This window comes from Artibeus jamaicensis, unplaced genomic scaffold, assembly GCF_021234435.1.
Source record: "Artibeus jamaicensis isolate MK-2021 breed Jamaican fruit bat unplaced genomic scaffold, CSHL_Jam_final contig_685, whole genome shotgun sequence".
NCBI classification, from domain to species: Eukaryota; Metazoa; Chordata; class Mammalia; order Chiroptera; family Phyllostomidae; genus Artibeus; species Artibeus jamaicensis.
Genome location: NW_026521924.1, coordinates 17,128,534 through 17,145,262, shown reverse-complemented (window position 1 = coordinate 17,145,262; position 16,729 = coordinate 17,128,534). Strand labels below are relative to the sequence as shown.

General features: G+C 47.5%; 1 protein-coding gene across 10 annotated transcripts in view; it reads right to left on the bottom strand.

Annotated features, from left to right (window-relative positions):
- Positions 1 to 4,875: 4,875 nt before the first annotated feature.
- Positions 4,876 to 16,729, bottom strand: part of RALY (RALY heterogeneous nuclear ribonucleoprotein) — an 88,581-nt gene continuing 76,727 nt past the window's right edge. For 9 of the 10 annotated variants that reach the window (XM_053671316.1, XM_053671318.1, XM_037143245.2 and 6 more), the window contains 8 exons: positions 12,929 to 13,193; positions 11,419 to 11,491; positions 11,183 to 11,230; positions 9,015 to 9,181; positions 8,199 to 8,312; positions 7,734 to 7,987; positions 6,438 to 6,486; positions 4,876 to 5,227 (listed from right to left, as the gene is read on the bottom strand). In XM_053671316.1, the coding sequence (XP_053527291.1) occupies positions 6,442 to 6,486; positions 7,734 to 7,987; positions 8,199 to 8,312; positions 9,015 to 9,181; positions 11,183 to 11,230; positions 11,419 to 11,491; positions 12,929 to 13,184 (957 nt within the window). In that variant the 5' untranslated portion in view covers positions 13,185 to 13,193 and the 3' untranslated portion in view covers positions 4,876 to 5,227; positions 6,438 to 6,441. The remainder of the gene's footprint in view (positions 5,228 to 6,437; positions 6,487 to 7,733; positions 7,988 to 8,198; positions 8,313 to 9,014; positions 9,182 to 11,182; positions 11,231 to 11,418; positions 11,492 to 12,928; positions 13,194 to 16,729) is intronic. The other variant, XM_037143251.2, reaches the window with a different exon arrangement.

Sequence of the window (16,729 nt, the reverse complement as noted above, 5' to 3'; positions counted from 1 at the left end):
GAGTCTGAAGCCATGGGTTTGGTCAGCCAGGTAGCTATACAGCAAAACTGAAGAAGGTAGAGAGGTGCTGGCTTAAGAGGAAGAGTCAGCAAAAGAAACTATGCAGGGGAAGAGAGCCAGAAAGACTGTTGTCACAAGAATCAGAAGAGGATGTCAAAGTTGTTTATGACAGGGCATATGAAGAGGGACTTCCCAAGTTTGCATCCTGCCTCTGCCTCTTCAAATGGCATACCACCCAAGTCTCAATTTCCCTGTCTGTATCAATGGGATGAGTATCTCCAACTCAGTGGGAGTGTAGTGAGATTTAAATCAGATAATTCGGTCTGTGTTAAAGTACTTGGAGCACCCAGGAAATGCAAACATATACATGTGTATGTTATATCACTCTTTCTATAGAGCCTAATGCTGTAGGGGTGGAGTGTAATTAAGAACACAAAAGTAGAAAGGCTGGATTGTTTGCATTTGCTCCATCATTATTTAGTTGACCAAGTCACACATTCCTTTTGAAAACCCTTATGGACAAGGATGAATAAGACAGCCTTGAGCCTTAGACAATTCTCTGTGTACTCTGGGAGCTGTACATTGGGGTGAAGGGTATAGAAGAAATGCTGAAGGTGGGGTTTGAAAGGTAAAAGGGGCCTTACTGTTAGAAGGGAGTGGAGGATGGGGAAGAGATGGGGCCAGTTCAGAAAGTGAGAATCAGTAACCCTGTAAGCTTCTGTACTGTGTACCCAAAAAAGCCAAACCCCATGCACTTGCCCTGATCACCTGGCCCCCCACAGGTGATACAGAGGCAGAGGTGCAGGGAGGGGTACGTGTGGACCAGGAGTCCACTCACCAGTCAGAGAAGAGAGGTGTCCATTCATACAGGCAAGAGGGCTAGCTGGGCTTGCTCCATGGGCCTAGAGATCAGACCAATACAGTGCTCCTGACTGTAAATTAAACACATAGACATTGAGCACCAACAAAAAGGCTTTGTTGCAATTGTCTTCCTTTGCCTCATTTTTATAATATTCTACCGACTTTCTCTTTGTAAGCTGCCTGAAATACATTTGGGAACAAGGTGAGTATAAATATAAGTAGGGAAAAAGAGGAAATTTTAGTCTTATTTCTAAAGAGAAAAATTATCTGAATCTGGATTAGGTAGTAAGAACCATCATTTATTTATTATTATACAAGAATGTGTTCTTTTGTTTTTCAAATAAGAATGAGGCTCAGAGAGGTTAAGTGACTTGCCTGGGGTCACATAACAAATAGTCTGGATTGGAACTCAGTTCAACACAAAGTCTACACTCGTAACTCAATCCCCCTAAAGTAGAACAAGCTACATAACCACTTTTGAAGTCTGTGTTCTGTTGATATAAACTCACTCCAAAACTTAGTGGCTTACAATTATTTGATTATTATCCCTCATGGTGCTAGACTGAGGTCTGCGAGGCAGATAGTACTGGCTGTCAGCTACAACATGTGTACATACAGCTTCTCCACATAACCTGGGTTTCTTCATAGCGCGGTAGCTGGGTCCCGAGACACATGAAATGCACACTGCTGGGAAACTAGGAGAGCATTGCTTGATCAGTCACTGAGTCCAGGTGAAAGAAGGAATGAGCATATAGATACTACTTGTCAAGGAGGCCATGTTTAGAAGCTCCACATTCATAAAACCCATAAAATTTTACATGTCTATAAAATGAAATCACACAATGAAGACATGTTGTTTCTGTTGGTCCAAGCCTCCTTTTTTCCAGCAACAGAACTGTATTTCCCTTTTGGGGATTCCCCCTTGTGCCCCTGCATCCTTACAGGCCCTGGACTTTTCAATTTGTGAAACTAAACTGCCTCCTCCCCAAGGAGGTTTGAGTTCGGTTTCTTTTAACTTGTAACTAGAAGTTCACACTACTTGACCTAAAGGGGTGGTTATGGAGGTTAAGTAAGTATAAAATATGCCTTTTACATATTCAGGAAGTGGCTTACCATTACTGTGGAAAAATTTTATTATGAAGAATGTGGCCACAGGCAGAGGGATTTTGATTTACTTGAAGTTAATCAATGGCCCAACTGGGATTCAAACCCAGGACACCTGGCCCAGAAGCTTTGGCCCTCTCTACCACCTTCTGTATTTCTGTGGTCTCATCAACTGGCCCACTGTACAGCAGATAATGTCCTTATGGGACAGGATAAGACCTGGTCAGCACTGGTTAATACCTGACACACAACCACATTTCAACTCCTTACCAATAAACAAACTACCAAATTATCACATTACTATTTCCTAATAGCCTAAAACACTGCTCTAAATCCTCAAAAAGTGCTCTAGAAGCTACTAATAAATGTTCTGAAGCAGCAAGTGAAACTAGGTCTGAGACAGACTAAAAATAAACTATGGCCATATTTTGAAGCTCTTCAAATTAAGAGGAATTTTGGCTTAGCAACGTGACTTGCTTTGGCCAACTGAACCCTACAAACATGACACAAACAAGAGCTTAAAAAGCACTTGTGTATTGGGGCTTACTCTGCCTTGTCTGCTGGATGCTGGGAACATGTGGCCCAGCTGGCCCTGTTGTCCAGCCAACCACTTGATAAGTCAGGTTACCTGGGAGCAACTAGGCCCCAGGCAATGTGCCAGCTCACTTGACCCACGGCAGAGCTCAAGTAAGTAGAAGAACCGCCCAGCTGAGCACAACCCAAATTGCCAAGCCACAGACTCAAGCTAATAAATGTTTATGAAAGGTAGTAAATTTCAGGGTGGTTGTTACACAACAGTTAAAAACTGATATAAAAGCCCATGTAATACCTAAACTAGGCCAATCCCTCATACAGATGAGGAAACTGAGACCTGGCAAAGAAAAAAACTTGCCTAGGACCACAATCCAGTAAACCCACTGGCTGTGGCATTCCTTCAAATGGCTGCCATAATCACACATGAGGTTTTAGATATTGAAAACATCTACTGAATTAGTCCTGTGGGCACAAGCTGGTATCACATTTCTTCATTTCTTTTTGGTTTTCAGGTTAGAAAAATAAAAACTTTTGAGCAATGGAATGGGAGATGATTTTCAGGGCCCTAGACAAGGGAAGGGCAGGAATATGTATTCAGGGTTTTATGGTTATGAACCTCCCCTCAAGGGTACAACTGTAATATCCCCTGAGGTGCCAGGATAGGCATACCATTCTGTCCAGGATATGTTCTGGTGCCAGGGCAATTAGGGCCTCTGGGTATACCAGATGCTTCCTGCCCTGAAAGGGGTCTTTCTTGCTCATCTTATGGCTCTCTAGGCCTCCCATACTACGAAGCCCATAGCCCTTGCTTTTCTTCCCGTCCCTCAGGCTTTGAAAAATGCCCCAGTAAAGTACTACCGAGTAGGGCCTTGTAGAGCCTGGGAATGTTATTACAGTACAATGGGCACATAGCACTAGCCTCTGGGAACACAGGAGTATAGTACCAGCCCTCAGTGTGAGGTTCACCAAGGATCCAAAACACCTCCTTTAGCTTCTGACCAAGCCCTAGTAGAGTAGTGGTTCCCAACCTCGTACAGATGGAGGACACAAACATCTGCCAAGTGTGCAAGTAGGTCTGCCAGACTTGAGCTTTGGCATTCTAGATAGCAAGGAAAGACTGTGGGTTCAAGGATGGTAGGTATTATGTCCCACTGAGGGCTTTTCGGGGGGAAAGGACATTCCCTGTAGACCCAGGACATTCCTCAGGACACCCTCTTCATCTTTCCAGACTGAAGTCTTTTGTTTTGACCAAGCTGGGCCAGGGCCCAGCCCATTTCCAAAGGGCTATTTTTCACCCCAGGTCTGGATCTCTGAGACTTCTTACAGGTTAGATGAGGGCACTAGAATAGCACCTTATGATGAGTGCATACTTCCCAGGTAGAAAAAGAAGGAGCAAGAGTATGTGCCTGTTCACCACAGCCCTATATCAATGAGGCCAGCCTAAGTGGCCAGCCACACTTGTATCGCCCAGTACAGTGGACAAGGGAAGGTACCTGTAATCTATGACTGGCTCAAAATATAATTGCTGTGGCAGCTGATTCTCTCTTGGGAAGCTCGAATGTAGAGAATTTGTGGGAAAATAAAGAGAAAGGAAGCGAGGGGTGAAGTTGAGACAGAAGTGGAGTTAAAAGGAACCTGGCCAGTTAGAGAACAGAGATAAATGCAGACAGGCCACATGTATGCTGATGTCAAACCCTACTGTGTGAGGTAAATGAAGTAGGGCTCTATTTCTTCTGCCTAAGAGTGTGAAGCACTTGTTTTGTGTGGCTGCAGTATAAGGTTTGTGTGTGGTAACATAAGAATAAGAGAGACCAGGGCAAGCAGCATCATGTACCCCATATTCAGGAGCTGTTGTTTTATCCTGATGGTGAGTAGTCAGTAAGGGGTTTTACACAGGGAAGGGACACAATTCAGATATAACACTGTGGTGGCCAGTGAGAAATGGGGCAGGGAGAAGCTGGAGACTAAGAGGCTGGTGAAAGCATAAAGTCCAACAGAAAAAACATAGTGTCTTAAATGAGAACAGAGAAAGGGAAGAAACAATGGGTTCTAGAATCATTTTAGAGCTGGGAAAGACCAGACTTAGTGAGAAACCGAGGCCTGGACCAATCACTTGGCACTTTAGCCACCAAGGTGCTCCCGTGAGCACTGGCACATCTCACCCTCCCCAACAACCCTACTGGTGCTTTCCATCCCCATTTTAGCTGTGGAAATTAAGGTCCAGGTGGATCAGTACTAGGCACCCTAAACAATGGTCCCTGACATGTAAGAGAGGAGGAGGAAAGAGGAGAGGTTACAGCAGATCTGTTTTCTGGTTAGGTAGGAGGGCCAGGGTACCTTCATGAGAAAACACAAACCATCCCATCTCAGAGGAAGTAGGGATCCAATCTCTTTATTGTCAGGGTCCCCTCCTGTGCCCCCCACCCCTCACCAAACCTATAGAAAAACCCCAAGCCTAGGAGTGTCTTGGGGAGGGGAGGCAGAGTGTGGGAAAACTCTGTGCCCTGTCCTCTGGTCTGGGCAGTGACAATAGGGAAGTTATGTGGGGAGGGGAGGCCAGTAACTCCACCTGCAGAGGATGTAGCACTGGTTGGGATGCATGGGGTCAGGCGCCTGCTGTCAACTCTCCTCTGGGACCCGCTGGGGTGGCATCCAGGGGTGGGTGCCCAGCTTGAGGCCTGGTACAGTGCACGCCCTTCTTCTGCCAGTGGCCATCACTCCTGTCAGGCTGAGAAAGAGATAAATGAGAGACTAAAAGGCTGAGAAGAAAAGTCCCCTGTGCTCTTGGTAACAGGGATTGGGAAGAAGTGAGGGCAGAATGATTTTTGCTACTTGCAGACAGAGAACATGCCTGCGCTCTGGCCTGATGATTTTCTGGCCATGCAACTTTGGGCAAGTCTCTCTCCCTCCTCTAACCTCCATGTCCTCACCTGAGTACCTGCATTTCACTTGTGAATAGGATTAACAAGATAGGTCTCCCCGGTAAAACAAACTATGAAGCTCCAAGAGGAAAAGCTGCATATGTGGAATTTCCTAAACTTAAGCTGTCTGGGAAGCCCTTGCTGGCGGAGCATCTCATGGCATGAATGTATCATGTAGAAAGACACCTCTGTCCAAGGCCTAGCTCTACCCAAGCCTAACTCTGAACACCGCCCAAAGGAAAGGAGCAGAGATGGGAGAGCTAGGTGCTAAATACTGGCCAGAGAGTGAGCTTTGAGGCTACATACAACTGGGTTCAAATATGGGCTCCACCAATCAGCTTGGGATCTTGTGAGATATGTGATATCTCTTGCCCCTCCTTTCAGTGCTTCAGTTTCCACATATGGTAACTTTAACACAATCACAACCTGTGGGACAGTTCCTGGCACACAGGGCATTTCCACCTGACAGATCAAGTCCCAACCCCAAAGTCTGGCACAACCTCACCCTTTGTTGATAAACAGCTCCCTCTCCTTCCTATGCAGAGCTGGGAATGTAGCCACAGGAGACCTGGACCTTTCCCACACACTGAAGATGGCCAGAGCTGTGCCTCTGCTAAGGGTATTCCCTCAGATGTTTCTCCCTCAATCCCGCACAGGCTCAGCTACCTATAACCTCTTTCACCACACCCCTCTTTGTTGTCCTGGCTCTCCAGCCTGTGCTCCTGCTCACACTGGGAGTCGTCTGCATCTTCCTCCAGAAGAGAGGAATCTCAGAGCTCCTCAAGGGTACAGACAGGCACCATGGCTCAGTGTGCCAGGGAAACCCCTGATGGGTGAGCCTGGCTGGCCCACCATGGCTCCTGCTCCCATAGGCAGTGCCCCCACCACAAAGAAGTATGGTAAGATGCCTGGGGATAGAGGGGCCATTGTTGCTAGACATAGCACCATCCTGTCCTACTCTGCTTCATGGCATGCCCTCCACTTCACCCCAACCTTTGTCCACCAGGACTGCCGTACCTGTTCACTGCAAGGCCCCATCCTCCACATCTGTGTCCTGGCTGTGATCCTGATAGGGAGGAGGCAACAAGAGACCACACATCACTCACTGCAAGCTCTGAGTCCTGCTCTGAGGCCTGCCCTGAGGCCCAGAGCACACACATCTGGACACCTCAGAAAGGGGAAGGGACAGCCCAGGGAAATGACTAGGGGACCGGTCTAAACAAGGCTGGTTTGGGATCCCAAGAGGGTGGAGTCAGGGCCCCTCAGGAAAGAGAAGGGTCAAGTCAAGTAAGTTCTATGCATGGCAGGAGGCATGTTTCTGCACAGAAAGGCCTTCTCAGATCGGAGTAAGCGCAAAGCCTCGCAGACTGATGAGCTCCCCAACTTTGGGACATCTAAGCCTTTGTTATAGCCTTTATGAAGACTGCTATGCCCAAAAGAGTGACCTGAAATATAGGATAGATTCAAAGGAGGAAAAATGAGCTGGGCATGAGGAGGACTTCTTAAGTACTGTGGCCATGAGCCCATCTGTCCTCACACCAGAACTCAGCAGTGATGAAAAAAAGAAAGTTCTAGACCTAGTGAATAAGTCTGGTCTCCAATACAGGCTCAACCCTTATTAGCTATAAGGCCCTGAGCAAGCTATTCAACTCCTCTGAGTCTCAGTTTCCTCACGGGGTAAAATATGGAAAGAATAATACTTTGCTCTTGTTGTTAAGGTTGAAGGAAGTTAGAGAGTGTGTGAACTACAGGACCTGGTGCTCAGTGAGTGCTTCCTAGTAAGTAAGTAGTAAGCACACAGCAGATACTTCATAGACTCAAACTCTGGTCTACCTTCCCACTTAATATAAGTTCCTTGCCAAATGGCCTTCCGCCTTCACTGTGAAGAATTCCAGTAACAGACTGGGGGGTCCCGTTGCTTCCTCATGAGACAAGCTGTTTCATGCTAAGGCAAAAATGGCCTTTAGAAAATCCTCAGGTAGAGTAGTTACCTACTTCCCCGTGGCTTCCCCAGTAAACCCCAGTCCTGCACCCTACTCTGTAGACCATACAGACTTCCTGAGCCTGACTCTTGCCCTCCTAATCCAAATGAAAAACTGAGTCTAGAATGGGCCCTAGACTCAAGAAAGGTCTGCCCCAGCTCTCAGTGGGACTTCTGACTGGCTGCTGAAATAGGCACTGCTCCCTATTCATTCCTCACCTTCCTCACAGGACTAGAACCTCTAGGAAAAAGGAACCAGCTCGGAGGTGCCCCTCCCCTGCTGTGACCTGGAATGCTAACCCGGGTCCCAGCCCCTCCAACCATGCCCTCACCAGCTCTTCCTCGCTGTGTGTCAGCAGCCCCTCCTCATCGCCGTCATCTCGAGCTTGTACCTCTCCCTGGGGTGTGCCTGCCTCAGAAGCTGTATCCTCTTGGGGGGGCGGTGGTCGGCTATTGCCACCACTGCCGCTGCCAATGCCGCTGCCGCTGCCACCACCGCTGCTGCTACCACCGCCACCGCCACTCCCATTGCCACTGCCACTGCCGCCGCCACTGCCACTGCCACTGTCGCCCTTCTTCTTGCCATCTTGAAAGAGAAGGGGTGACGAAGAGGGGAACAAACTCAGCCTGTGGCAGCTACCTGGGACAGCACCTCAGCAGAAACAAGGCCTCAACATGGTGAGTCCAGGCAGAATTAGAGGCCACAGGTCCTCCCTGCCCTGTACACTGTCCTCCCCCTACACTTTGCCCTGGTCCCCTGGTCACTGGAACCAGGGCAAGAACCCTTGGAAGCTGACCTGGGTTGGCCTTCTGCTCCTCAGCAATCTGTTCCAAGCGGCCCAGCAGGGCGTCGATGTTGGACTTGATCTGTGTCAGCTCTGTCTTGATAGTCTGCAGTTCACTGCTCTTTACTGAGAGTAGAGAGAACACAGGGCTGACACCTTGATACTAACACAAGATCCTACACCCATTCTGTCAACTAGGGAGATAGGCCACTGGCAGGAATTGTCCTTGTCCACAGATGTTTTGGCCAGGGAAAGGGCCATAGTTGCCGGTGGCTTCCCTTGAGACTTTCCGAAGGTTATATTCCTACAGTGACCAGACCGCCCTTCTGAACCTGGGATCTCCCCCACACCCGACTTCTCAATTCTAAAAGAGACTGGGGATGGATAAGAATGCAGGTATGGGGTGTGCATCTCTGTGTGCACCTGAACAAGCGTTTGCCTCTGTGATTCAGAGTGATATCTGCCTTCTAAGGTGTATAAATGTAAGTATTTTGCACTCAGATTTCCTGGGTGCTTGACTACAGCGTGTGCACACCAGAGTGAACGGAGAGCAGTGGGCCTCTGCAGATCTGCCCTGCCCTTACTAGAGGGACGATGACAGCATCTCCTCACTGTGTTCCATGTCACAGCACTGGACTTTGTGCCTAACCCAAGCCCCTCCCCCTCAAATGTAGCCCTTTCCTCTTAGAAGTACATGAAAATATTCAGTTGTGTTAGAGCTATAGTACTGTGGGAGATTTGTTCCTTTATTTTCTAACATTAAAAAATGTAATTCCGTTATTTTGCTAATGAGAAAAAAATTACTTAGGAATAAAATCAGTTACTCACACTTGATCTTGGCTGAGCTGGTGTTGATGGCCGTGGAACGGGCAAAGAGCTTGACAGGAATGGTGGTTTTGACACGCCGGACCAAAGGGACTGTGACCCGGGGTCGCTTCACGGGGACAGCCCTGGGCACAGGCACTGGTGACAGGCGGCCCCGATAGTCAAAAAGCCTGTGAGGACAAATGGGCCAGAGGCTGCAGCATGGCCTGTGGCCACCAGGGGTCACTGGGACCTTAGGCTAATAAGTATAAAGCTGAAGGGCTAGCCTGCAATACACACCTCTGCTTGCTCCCAACAAACCCCAGGGTGGGGGTGAGGGGAGCACTCTAAAGAGAAAGGGCTTTTGCAACCTTAATAGCTGCTGGGATCCTCACTACAACCACCTTTCCTACCAGCCAGGCTGGGTAAGGGCAGGTGAAGTGGCAGGTGGTAATGGTTACAGGCTGATTCAACAGAGGAGTAAACTGAGACCAGCTTCAAAAAAGCCTTCCTTCCCTAGATCACCCTGACACCCACACCTGCTCTATTCCTGACTTTGCTTCTGTTCAATCAACTGCCACCTCAACCCCTGGTGAGAGTTTGCAAATCTCAGCAGCATGAACCCCCAGGTGGGACGTAGAGGGCCAGTCTCTAAGCCTGCCTGAGCCTCAGTTTTCCCATCTGCTTAATGAGGACAGCTATCCCAAATTCTTTTCCCTCACCCCACCCCACCCAGGTTGCTGTGAGGGTAGAGTATGAGAGAATGTGGTTAAAAACCCATGTTAGAAGGTATGATTGGTGAATGGCCAGGGTACCATGACCCCCAACTCGGGGACCTAGGACCTCAGAAGCATAAGACTCTTTCCTCATTCTGGACCCTCCCAGTCACTCCATCCTTCAAATCCAGTTCAGACATGGAGGGCAGGAGGCCCAGGAGAGTATCAAGGTTGGGCAACTCAATCAGACCCCTCTGCTCCGACTATGCGCTGTCCCTGCCCCCAACGCCATCACCCAGCCCTCTTCAGGAGGGCTTCTTTTCCTGCTGATCACACAGAAGCTCAGCAGGCTGAGTAAGGGTCTTTCCCACCCCATCTGCTGCGACTACCTTTCTGCAGGTAACAGCAGCCACGGGGATATACTGTGGGATTGCTTTCCTGATGACAATCAGGAAACCTGTCATCAATGGGCATTCAACGCTCCATGCTTTGGCACTCCTTTGTTCAGGGGGCCTCTACCCTGGATTGGTGATGGCTGGAGACAGACAATCTCTGGGAATGCATCCAGTCCCAGACACTGCATTTCTTCCCCTAAGGGGAGGGGGCGGCTCTGGCCTTGGTCAGAATCACTGAACCACAGAATCCCAGAGCTGGAGGAGCCCTGAGGGATCATTTGGTGCAAGCCCATTTTCACAGACTGGGAGGGAATTTACCCAAAGTCACAAAATCCATTCAGTGGCAGAGCTGAGATTAGCACCCTGGTATTCTGACTCCCAGGCTAGGGCACTTTAAACTATAGTGCCCTGTCTCCTGAAACCATTCACAGGTGAGAAAACCGAGGCTCAGAGAGATTCTATTCTTGGACAGCCTGGAGCAGGCCAAGAGGGAGGGAGAGAGAGAAGTGGGGAGAAGTCTGGGCCAGCCCCAACCACGATTTCCACTCAGGAATGGGGCCAGGGCCATGAAGTGGAGGCCTCAGCCTCAAGGCTGGGGTCTGGGAAGGCTTGGGCGTAGAGAGTGGGCCGCAGCCTGCCAGGGACTAATTCAGACCTCTAAAGGGCTTCTGCGGCTCAGACTGAGATCCGAGGTTTCTTCCAGCTGGCTGGGTAGCCCAGAATGATAAGGAGATGGAACAGCAGAGGCATTAGGGCTCAAACTCCCTTCGCTGAGCCCTGTACCATTTTGTATTTCAGCTTGCTGTCCAGTTCCATTGAGCCTCACCCCAGATTTAGGAGGAAGAAGGGCAGTCAGAGAGTGGGAGACAGCCTAGGATGGGGAAACTCTAGCCTGGACACCTGCAGAATTTGGCTCCAGTCCCAGCTCTGCCACCAACTTGCAGAGCAGCCTTGGGCAAATGCCTGTCTGCATCTCTGGGCTTAGGTTCTACTTTGATGACTGAATGGGCTGCACCAGCAATCTCTCAGCACACTTCCAGCTTGGCTGTTTCATGCCTGGGCACACCCCTCCCCTGCTCACCTGTCATAGAAGTCGTCCCGGTAGTAATCATAGTCAAAGCTGTAGCCACTGGGGAAACAAAGGGGAGAGGGCCGGGTCTTAGGGACAGCCACTCAACCCACTCTCCACAGGCCCTCATATCCAAACGCCTCCCCAATTTCTAGGCTCAGCACAACGTCACCACCTGTGTCTACTCCCCCTGTGGAAAGAGGGGCCAATCCCCCACAGACAGAGACAGACGAGACAGAGTGCCCCACCTGTAAATGGCAGATGCTGCTCTCTTTAATCCCTTGGGTCTGTTAGGCTTGGGCTCGCCAGCCATGTTGATGTCTGTATGAAGAGAACAGGCAAAGTCAGATGCTGGCAAGACAAGAGGGCACCCACATACATACCACCCTCAAGCAAATGTGCAGGATTTATGTGCATATATGATGTACACATGAACTTTACTCACTGAAACAGCCAACAGAGGACCTCACACATTAGACCCATACTCACACATTACATGGATATGCCTATTTACGTAATCATATACATTCAGATGTGTGTGCAAGGTCACAAACATTGCTCACACATATACCATGTGCATCACACGTAAGCATTTTCAAGTAAATTCATGTAAACACAAACAGACAACACATCCTCACACACATTCTCACACATGCAGGTAATAAAGTCACACACACAAATAACCAGTACACTCAGACTTGGTTCCAACACCATATGCATAACTGTCCATATGCAAATCAGCTAACACACATTCATAAAAACATTCTACCAAACATATTCACACTTAGAGCAGTGCTTACTTGGCACATGTTAGGATCTCAACACGTATTTGGTAAATGAATATATTCATATTTGCTCACATACTCATATATTGACATACACTACATATATACATACTAAGGTGTATGTCTTCATATTCTCCACATATTCAATCATATCCACATACCACATACTCAGAAATACATATGCAAATATCCCTTCTCAAACATATACATATACACAGAAGTATATACACATATACAAAGTTGTACACACTCCTAGGCAGGCCACCAGCATGGCCACATGTGTATAACACCAAGGCCAAGGGCACCTGCTTGTTTTCACCTTGTGCTCCTGGCACCTCCTCCTGGCTCTCAGAAAGGGTTCTAACCTAAGCCATCTGTAGCTTAACATAATAGGCTGTGCTAGTCCACTTAGTTTCCTGTCTCTGGGGAATCTGCATTTTAACTGGAATCATAAGCCTGTCATTAAGAGTCACTGTGCATCAGAGAAAGACAAATACCATATGATTTCACTCATATGTGGAATCTAATGAACAAAATGAACTAACAAGTAAAACAGAGATGGGCTCCTAGGTAGAAAGCAGGCTAACAGCTGTAGGCAGGGAAGGGTGGAGGGGCTGAGTAAAAAGGAAAAAAAAGAGAAAGAATTCAGGGACACAGACAATAGTATAGTTACTTACTGGGGGGTGGTGAGTGGAGGAGGGTAGAGGGGTGATACATGGTGGAACAAAAGGGTCACTGTGAAAGCAGGGACAGGACAAAAGTATTTTTCAGAGGCTTCTAAAACTCTTCCCCAAAGGGACTGATCTGCAACTACTTAATTTATAAAATATAATGTATAACTATTTAAGTTATAACATCTCTAAGGGGGAGAGGGTTGTGGGTTGTGGGTAGTGGCGGAGCAACATAAAAGGGACTAAGAGGGGAGCGGGAGGGTGAAGGCCAGCACCTGCTCAGGAGACTACCAGGAGCTTACCCAGGGTCTGCCCGGCCAGCACCCGCCCATTCTCTCCCAGCACAGCCGCCCGGGCATGGCGCTCATTGGCATACTGAACAAAGGCATAGCCCTTGTGCACAGAACAGCCGGCCACACGGCCATACTTGGAGAAGATGGTCTCCACATCTGACTTCTTCACCACAGCTGTGTTGAGGTTTCCAATGAAGACTCGAGAGTTGATGGACTTGGGGTCATTCTTGTTGGTTACGTTGCTTGTCTGGATCTTCAAGGACATGGTGGCCACCTAAAGAGAGAAAGCCACTGTGAGTCTGGGTCCACAGGTTGGGCTCAAGGGTTGCCCATGACCCATCTTAGCTAAATGAATTTTTTTGTGTGTTCCTACATGCTCTCCCAACCCACAGCATCGAGGTCCCCATTTCTGCTCATCTTTTTGGCCGCTGAACTCATGCTAGGGGGCTTTGCATATGTTCCCTCACTTGGTACCAACAAAGCAGAATCAGGATATTTGACAAAAGAGGGAACGCACATTCAGAGGTCACAATGCTAGTGAATGGTAAGGCTGGGATTTGAACTCTGGCCTGCTTAATTCCAATTCTTTTAAGCACTCCATCTTTAATACTCATCTCAAATGTTACCATCCCATACAAGATCTACATCTGAAGACCTCCCATAGCTTCTCTTCTGTTCCTTCGATGTAGTATTATGACCAAAAAGTCACATGGTAATTGCAAGTAGTATCTGCTACAGATCAGACCATATTATGAAAATTGCTCAGTGGGATCCAGACATGGATGGTCTTTATTGATATATTCGCCATTTTGAAAATAAGTCTCACTCCACTCAGTGTGGGCTTGGTCTTCTGCTCACTTGGTGCAGCTCTCTTTTGGAGCATGCCTCTCCCAAGAACCCATGAGTATTATCCTTATTACCATTCATATTTTACCAGAAACAGACTTCAATAAGTTCATTAACTTGCCTGGAATGAGAATTCAATCCCAGGTTAATTAGTCCCTAAAGTCTCTCTTTCAACTTTATCACTAACCCTTCTCAGAGCTGAAGTCAATTTATATATTTTATTTTAATTTTTAGAGAGAGAGGAAAACATCATTTTTGTTGTTCCACTCATTTGTGCATTTATTGGTTCATTCTTGTATGTGCTCTGACCTGCAACTTGGTGTTTCAGAACGATGCTCTAACCAACTGAGCTACCTAGTCAGGGCCACTGAAGCCAATTTAAATACTACAGTAAGTGAGCATATTTATCTGAGAATTGTTTTTAAATAAATTAGTTTTTTAGAGTTAACTATCTTACAGTCACTAAAATCTTGTTCTTTGTTAGAGGTGATACCATATCTATTCTTTGCTCTCCACACTCCACCAGTCTTTCATACCAAAGGATAAGGTTACATCTGGCACAGCCTCCAGAGAAAAAGGGAAAAGGAGGCTCCATTTCAGTAGGAAAGGTCTAATGTCAGTAAGCCTTAGCATTTATACTCCCTGGCCCAGAATCCTGCTCTTGGGCATGGGTTGGTGCAACGTCCTTTTATAGCATGCCTATCTCAACACCCCACCCTAGAGCTATTTAAGGAGGTGCTAAAGACCCCAAGCTGTAGGTATAAAACTTCTCACCAGTGTAAGCTAACTGTAAACTCCTACCTATTTACCTAATATTTTGGGGCAGAGGAGGCTTATTTTTAGTGAAATAGACTTAAATATAAGCTGGAAAATCTGTAACTTCTGTCCCATTAGGGTTAAGAGGTCTTTTCTCTCCATTCTCCCAGACTGGAAGCTGGCGTGTTCTGACCAGCAGATGGCATTGTTTACAAGGGAACCATAGGCTGGACCCGAGCATCCTAGTGAACCTGCTGCTAGGGTGGGCTTACAGTAGTAGCTCCACAGATACAAGAAGGTCAAGCGTGCCATCTTAGGTAAAGGAAGCCTGAGAGGTCACTGCTACTGATAAAGGGGTTGGTGCCAGCTCTAGAACTGGCCTGAGGGACAAGACTCTTCTGGTTATTCAGTTTCCCTTTCCATCCAATCATCAACATTTATTAAGTAGTGAGGGACAGTGATTGGTAACAGTGATTCATGAAAACACCCAATACACTGTCCATATGCAAGCAGGAAATGCTCGATATTTGTGGGTTCCCTTAGGCTCCCCATTCCTCTGACATCCTTCTACTTGGATGACAAACTACTAAAAGGTTAATTCCTCATCCATCCATGGATATATAGAACTTCGAGGGACTCCCCCATGGTAATCAGATAACTCTCTTCTTGGTTCATTGCAAAACTATGAAATTTTGGCCCAGGGAGATGCTACCTGGTTTGGCTGAAGGGAACCAACTAGGCCTGAGGTGTGAACCAAGACAAAAAGGAGAGAGAGGGATTATGGTTCAGAGATCTGTTGTTTACCGCTGGCTCTGCCACTGATCTGGTAGGGACAAGAAGGTTCCTGGGTTCCCTCAGACCTCTCCCCAAAAGCTTCTAGTACCGCTAAGCAGGAAGCATTTGCCGAGTGAGATCAGTACTCACTGCCTGGCTGGTGAGCCAAGTCCTTCGGCTTTGGCCCTGGCAGTAACCAGTCTTTTCTCCTCACCTGTGGTTTGGACAATGCACATAAAAAGATTTTGTAAACTATAAAGCTCTAACACTGACAGTTATGGGCCCACTCTAAATGAGGGTCAATGTCAGACTAAAGCACATTCTGAATGATACCAAGGAGAGACACGCAAAAGCCATGTCACATGAAGGTTGGCTTTCTGATCTGTAGAGAGAAGACTTGGGAAGTGTATGTATGTGATCACTGTGGGTGAGGAATCTGCAAAGCCAAGGTGGAGAAATGTCCACCTGAAGCATACTCTGAGCACCCAACCACTGTATTCCCCCACCTAAATAGCCTCCGATCTGTTTTCAAGGCCTGCATACTCATGGAAGCAGCCTGTGCTGCTATCGGGTGTACCCTCTAAATTCAAAAGGACAGGTATCTGTGGGCTCATGGAAAAGCTCAAGTGTCCACACACATGTCCATGAAGTTCCTCAGAGGGAGGAATGGAGTTGGGGGTGGAAAATGAACGGGAAGCATGGCTAGACTAACTCTCCCAGAACTTCTAGGTTCAGATACAGAATTCCCAAAGAGTCAAGAATTCTAAACTCAGACATGGTCATTCAGGTTGTTACTAACACAGCAATTTGTTGGCTTCATTATAACTTTCAAATATTTAGACATATGGTAGGTGGGTCTCCATCTATACTCTCACTCTGCCTTACAACATTAAGAGACAGGCCTGACAAAGGCTGGGGCACAATTAAGTGCTCAGTAAGAGTTAGGGATAAAGAAGTGAGGATAATGTACTAGGAGGTGAGGTGAGAAGGGCTGGCTGTGGTCCTGCCTTAAGTTGGGGGGAGATGACTGGGAGCTGAGGTCCCAGACACTTTTTCTGGTCTCTGACCCAAGCATCTCCCTCTACAGACCAACTACCCCAACTCGATCTTTCCCACATAATTCTTTTTTGGCTCTTCCAAGCTTCTTCTCCCTTGCTTAGAGTAGGAGCCCTAGAAAATATTGACATTCTATTCAGCAGAAGCTGCTTGACTTGATAAGCTATTTCCCCCCTGGGCTAAGCTCTGCCTCACAGATTAGCTGTGTAATTGAGAGCAAGGTGTCTGCAGTCCCCAAGAGGTCCCATGTTTAGCAATGTGCTAAGGAAAGATGGGTAGAGGGACTGTTCTTGGTGACGGTAGTAAGAAAAGGAGGTAAAACGGGAAGGAGAGAGAACCAGACTTGTTCCCAGAGACTCTTGTAATGTCAGATTAGCA